Source organism: Gekko japonicus, unplaced genomic scaffold (assembly GCF_001447785.1).
Source record: "Gekko japonicus isolate JY-2015 unplaced genomic scaffold, Gekko_japonicus_V1.1 scaffold3181, whole genome shotgun sequence".
Taxonomy (NCBI): Eukaryota; Metazoa; Chordata; class Lepidosauria; order Squamata; family Gekkonidae; genus Gekko; species Gekko japonicus.
In genome coordinates this window covers 30075-36158 of record NW_015166522.1, presented here as the reverse complement: position 1 = coordinate 36158, position 6084 = coordinate 30075, and the positions used below count along the sequence as shown (strand labels likewise).

Below are 6084 nucleotides of genomic sequence, written 5' to 3'. Positions count from 1 at the left end.
CGCCCCCGTACCTCACCCGGGGGAACTGCGATCCCCCGCAATCCCCCCGAAATGACCTCTGTGTATAGGTGTTATCTCCTTGAATGGGAGCCTCTCTTTAACCTAGGGGCTGCCCTCTGACCCCTCCTCTCTCTCCCTTTGTCCTCTCACTTCCTTCACATGGCCTTCCATGGAGACACATGTCTCTGCAGGTCTCTCCTGTAGAAAGGGGAGTGGATTTGGAAAGGGACTTCAAAACGTTCAAGGAACACAATCCTTCACGCAAACCATGCGCCTGGAATGGCATATTTATGCTCTGGGCAACACGGGAGAAATGTGCAAAGGGGATTCTTGGTGGAGGAACAAGGTTGAGAAACTGACTTAGATCAAGAGTGCTAGAAGGTAACTTCAGGGTGTGGTCAGACATCGTGCCGAAGCGGTTTAAACTGCTCCGGTTCCAATCGGACTATATTTGATCTGGGACAAGCGCGGTCACCCTTACCTCCCTCACCGCGCAGCACATCGCTCCCGGGGTGTCCACACTACAGGTGTGCAACAGCGCGCATCGGTGGGGTTTTTCCCCCACTGTTTGCACATGCGCATAGGCACCCATCCATATGATTGAAATCTTCACGCCAAAAGCATGCCCTGAAGCGAACACTTCCCTTTAAACTTTTACAACGAAACTGACCTCCGTGAGGTCCCAGACTCGTCTAAGCCTAAAACTAAGCACGTTTTTTTCCTGTTTTATTAACACCGGGGCGAAGCTTCGCCCAAGCGCATATCGCCGACGCTAAAATAAAATGGCGGACGAAAAGCAGAAGCCTCGGGCTTCCGAGTGGAAGTGGCTGTACACTGGCGGAGGCGCGATGACACGTCAGGAACATGCGGCTAGAACCGGAGCACCAGGAAAACACCACTTGGGAACCTGGTAGCAAAATACTCCGGTTTAAAGGGGGGTTGAGCCGGTTGGCAACGGCTAGGGACGGGAGGCAGATGTTGGCTGTGTGATCAAGCATAAACAGTCCGTTTCTAACCGGCACGTATACCAGCTCAAATGGCCCATCTGAACGCACCCTCAGTGTGTATTTGGGTACTGACAGATTCAAAAGTAGTCTGAGGGCTGGGATGGAGATAAGAGGGATCATGGTCTATTACTTCAGGACATGAATGCAGGAGAAGGAGGAGGAGTACGAGGAGGAGGAGGAGAAGGAGGAGGAGGAACAGCAGCAGCCGCCGGTTTTTATACTCCACTTTTCTCTATTACAATCACCTACCCTTCCTCTCCCCACAACAGACACCCTATAAGGTAGATGAGGCTGAGAGAGCTCTGAAAGAACTGTGACTGACCCAAGGTCACCCAGCTGGCTTCATGTGGAGGAGTGGGGAATCAAACCCGGTTCTCCAGATTAGAGTCCTGCCACTCTTAACCACTACACCACACCTAGCAGTTTTGGTCTGTGCCACAGGCCTCCGCTTGCCTCCACTGTACTCTGCTCATAGATTGGCAAATGTCGCAAACGTTACAAAAGGTATCTCGAGTCTTCAGAGTCCTGCCATCCCAAAGCAGTCTGTCCTGCGGGGCTGCCCCTGGACTCCGGTGGTCGGAGGAGAGGAGACGAGATTAAAAACAGAAAAAGGGAGAGATGCTCACCTCATCACTGGGCACGGAAACGACAGCGGTCTTGGAAGAAGGCCTCGCCCATGGCTCTTTGATGTTCCCGAGTTTATCCACCAACTCAGGATCCAAGAGGGGAAGGACGTTTGTGGTAGATGGAGTCAGGAAACTGTCCGGCCTCTGTATAAAAACAAAACAGGATGCTGAGCAAATGCTCCCTCTGAGCTGCGGAGTCTTGTGAGCAAAAATTCTGCTCTGTGAGCTCCTGGCATTAAAGTTGTGAGCGAGCGATTTGGCTGCTGCATCAGTGAGTTTGCTCTGGAGCCCTCCTTCCTGAGCTGAGACAAAAAAAATCTGTGAACCAGAGGCTAAAAGACGGTGAGTCAGCTCACACTAACGCAGCTCGGAGGGAACACTGAAGTTAAGATATTTACTAGAGTACGTATATGACTTGCTCTGAGTTGCAATGTTTTGCCCCTGCATTTTTAAAAAATGCATATAGATTGTGGTACGAAATGATTCAAATTGATGTTGCGTACCTTAACATTTCTTTCTAAAGTTGCCCATATTTTTTAATTGTTGTCCAGACCTTTTAAAAAATCTTTCTGGAGTTTAGAAAGATATAGGTAAGACTCTCCTTTTTCTCCCCTGTTCTGATATGTACAAGTGCTGGATTTTCCCCCCCTTAGGGGGGGAAATATACTTACTAGAGTAGATAGCGTTCTAAAAAGATTAGACGTATTTGTGTAGGACTTGTTTTTTCAGTAGCCAAGCTGTGATATCTAAGAATGCAACTTCCCATTCAGATGACACATGCCCCTGAGTTAGCTTTTACATCCACAGGCCAGGAAAAGCTTAATACATCTGAACTCTTGCTCAGCCTGCTGATTTTGAAAGCATGAGAACACTTCCTTGAGCATGGAGACATTTTCATTTTTTTAATGGCTATACCAGCTGCAACACTGCCATCACCTATGTAGAAATGCCCTCAAAGTGCAAGGAACGAGGACGTAAGAGAAGCCATGTTGGATCAGGCCAATGGCCCATCCAGTCCAACACTCTGGGCCACACAGTGGCCAAAACCCAGGTGCCATCAGGAGGTCCACTAGCGGGGCCAGAACTCCAGAAGCCCTCCCACTGCTGCCCCCCCCAAGGAGCAACAATACAGAGCATCACTGCCCAAGACAGAGTGTTCCATTTCACTTTGTGGCTAATGTGGAGAGCCAGTTTGGTGTAGTGGTTAAGTGCACGGACTCTAATCTGGGAGAACCGGGTTTGCATCCCCACTCCTCCACTTGCACCTGCTGGATGACCTTGGGCAAGCCGTAGTTCTGATAAGAGCTGTCCTTGAAAAAGAGCAGTTTCTGTCAGAGCTCTCTCAGCCCCACCTATCCCACAGGGTGTCTGTTGTGGGGAGGGGAAGGGAAAGGAGTTTGTAAGCTGCTCTGAGACTTCCTTGGGTAGTGAAGGGCGGGGTATAAATCCAGTTTGGTGTAGAGGTTAAGTGCATGGACTCTAATCTGGGAGAACCGGGTTTGATTCTCCACTCCTCCACTTGCACCTGGCTGGATGACCTTGGGCAAGCCGTAGTTCTGATAAGAGCTGTTCTTGAAAAAAGAGCAGTTTCTGTGAAGAGCTCTCTCAGCCCCACCTACCTCACAGGGTGTCTGTTGTGGGGAGTGGGAAGGGAAAGGGGTTTGTAAACCACTCTGAGACACCTTTGGGTAGTGAAGGGTGGGGTATAAATCCAATCTCTTCTTCTTCTTCTGTTCTTCAATCTCCTCCTCCTCTTCTTCTTCTAGCCACTGATGGACCTCTGCTCCATATGTGTCTCCCATCCCCTCTTGAAGCTGTCTGTGCTTGTAGCTGCCACCACTTCCTCTGGCAGTGAATTCCACGTGTTGTTTACTCTTTGGGGATCACTTATCCCCAGAGAAATATTATCTCCCAGTTACCTTGGTCTTGCTTTTTTCTTGGTTTTGGCAGAATGCCTTCCCTCCCGCTCTGGCACTCTCACTTGGCAAGGTGTTGCAAGATTTAACACACACACCCTCTATATTTCCTCTAGCCTTCCCAGCTTTTCCCTGCTGTGTCTTTAAACAGCTTAACTTCTTCATCTGCATAGCAAGAAAGGACCCTGCTGGATACTTTTCCGCTCAGCTTGCAGCTGTCAATGGCAGAGCAGCTCCAGCTGAACGAGAACTTGGCTACGCTAATATTTATTGAAGTTATCTTTTCTTAGGAGACTTTTGAGGTGGCTGCCCATAGATAAAACCATGCTCACACAAGAGGGCAATCCAACTAACAGTACAAGCATCACTGACAGCACTAAACATTAGTCAGAAGAAAGAAGAACAATTTTAAGAACATCGGCGGCGGCAGAGCACTAGTGGTAGAGGTGGCATGGCGATGCAGCGGCAGCGGTGGCGAGGATGTTGGAGCGATCCCTGGTGGCCAGCATAGCATCGTGTGGTGAATAAATAAAACTCAAAGAAATGCAGCAGCTGCTGAAAAGGATACAGAGTATACAATTTAGCAGCAGCTATAATGAGCACCGCTCTGAACTGGATACCCCAGGCCAGCTCGATCTCGTAAGCGAAGCAGGGTCGGCCCTGGTTGGCATTTTGATGGGAGACCGCCAAGGAATACCAGGGTCGCGAGCCAACGCTCCCTCTAAGCTGTGGAGTCTTGTGAGCAAATATTCTACTTTGTGAGCTACCGGCACGAAAGTGGTGAGCGAGCGATTTGGCTGCTGCATAAATTAGTTTGCTCTGGAGCCACCTCCTTCCTGAGCGGAGACAAAAATGTGTGAGCCGGAGGCTAAAGAACTGTGAGCTGGCTCACACTAACTCAGCTTAGAGGGAACACTGGTCGCGACACGGAGGCAGGCCATGGCAAACGGCCTCTGAAACGTCTCTTGCCTTGAAAACCCTACGGGGCCGCCATGAGTCAGCCATGACTGAACAGCACTTTCCACCACTACCAAAATGAGAACCGTAACAAAACACAAAAAACTAATCAAGTTTACCATTGTAACTGTGTCTCGATGGTAGAGCATCTGCTTTTGCATGCCAGAGGTCCCAAGTTCAATCCCGGGTTTTTGTTGTTCAGTCGCACAGTCGAGTCGGACTCTTCGCGACCCCATGGACCAGCTCCCGCCAGGCCCTCCTGTCTTCCGCCGTCCTCTGAAGTTGGCTCAATTTCATCTTCGTTGCATCGATGACACTGTCTAACCATCTCATCCTTTGCCGTCCCCGTCTTCTTTGACCTTCCATCTTTCCCAGCATCAGGGTCTTCTCCAGTGAGTGCTCCCTTCTCATTGGGTGGCCAAAGTATTTGAGCTTCAGTTTCATTATCTGGCCTTTCAGGGAACAGTCAGGGTTGATTTTCACTAGTTAAAAGGAGATGCGAAAGATCTTCCCCTGAGCCCCTGCAGAACTGCTGCCGGTCAGAGTAGACAAGATCGATCTTGTTAGATGAAGGGCCTGACTCAGCAGACAGCAGCTTCATGTGTTTAGACACACGCATGCTAATTGCCAGATACCCACGTAAACAAAAACATGTTTCCATCATGACCCTAAGCCTCAACCCGGACAGAAACAGGTGGAGCGGTAATCAATGGTTAGATGCACCTTTCTTCCAAACCTGAAAGAATATGCTATGCTGTTCTTCAGTCACGGCCTGCCTCTTATCATTGATAAGACTGCAGTGTGCTTCTCACTGGCTCGGGAAGGATTGCCTTTCCACCCTGGCATGGTTTGTAACGGATCAATTACAAAGCGGCTGCTATCGGCAGGCCTCATCAACAGCACAAAGCAAACGACAGCGGGCAGATGCTCCTCAACCAAACAGGGGTGGATCGCTAATTGGAGAGGATTCAGTTAGTGCAAACTCCAATCATTTCCCTAGGAAGACAATCTCACCCGGCTCCCCCTCGGCATTCATCGGCGTGCCCGGGCGTGACGGTCTATTCATTTGCCGGTAATCCGTTCCTAACTGGCTAAATTGGCCGCTGCGGATGGATGGCGGCAAAGTGGCCATCGCCACCTTCTGATCTGTGACTGTAGACACTGATGCCTCATTAGGGTCGTAATGAGAAAGCAGGCAAGCCTGGAACCCAGCGGCCCAAGGGCCTTCTTTTGCTCCGTTCCCCTAAGCCCCTGGCATCGGGGCTCGGGAAGAGGGATAGCACTGGATAAGAGACATGCCAAGAGGCTCCGATAAAGCCGTAGCGGTCTTGCCGATCCGGGCCTCGTTAAAACCATCTGATACGGTCTTCTGAGGGCATGCATTTCAATAGGCTTCAAGGCTGCGACCTCGAAACACCAATTAGACGAGGCCCTGGGCTACCAAATGGCAATTATCGCTGTGCCCGCATGCACACAGATACACACATGCTCCCTGGGCACAAGTTCATGCAAAACGCAGATGTTTATTCTTGCAGTTCCGGCAGGTCAGTGACCAGATGGTGTCCTGGGGCGGGTTGA

General features: G+C 50.2%; 1 protein-coding gene across 1 annotated transcript in view; it reads right to left on the bottom strand.

Moving 5' to 3' along the window:
* Positions 1-5638, bottom strand: part of CCDC33 (coiled-coil domain containing 33) — a 77800-nt gene extending 72162 nt beyond the window's left edge. Inside the window, exon 1 of the mRNA XM_015412288.1 lies at positions 5521-5638. Within this exon, the coding sequence (XP_015267774.1) occupies positions 5521-5638 (118 nt within the window). The remainder of the gene's footprint in view (positions 1-5520) is intronic.
* Positions 5639-6084: the final 446 nt, after the last annotated feature.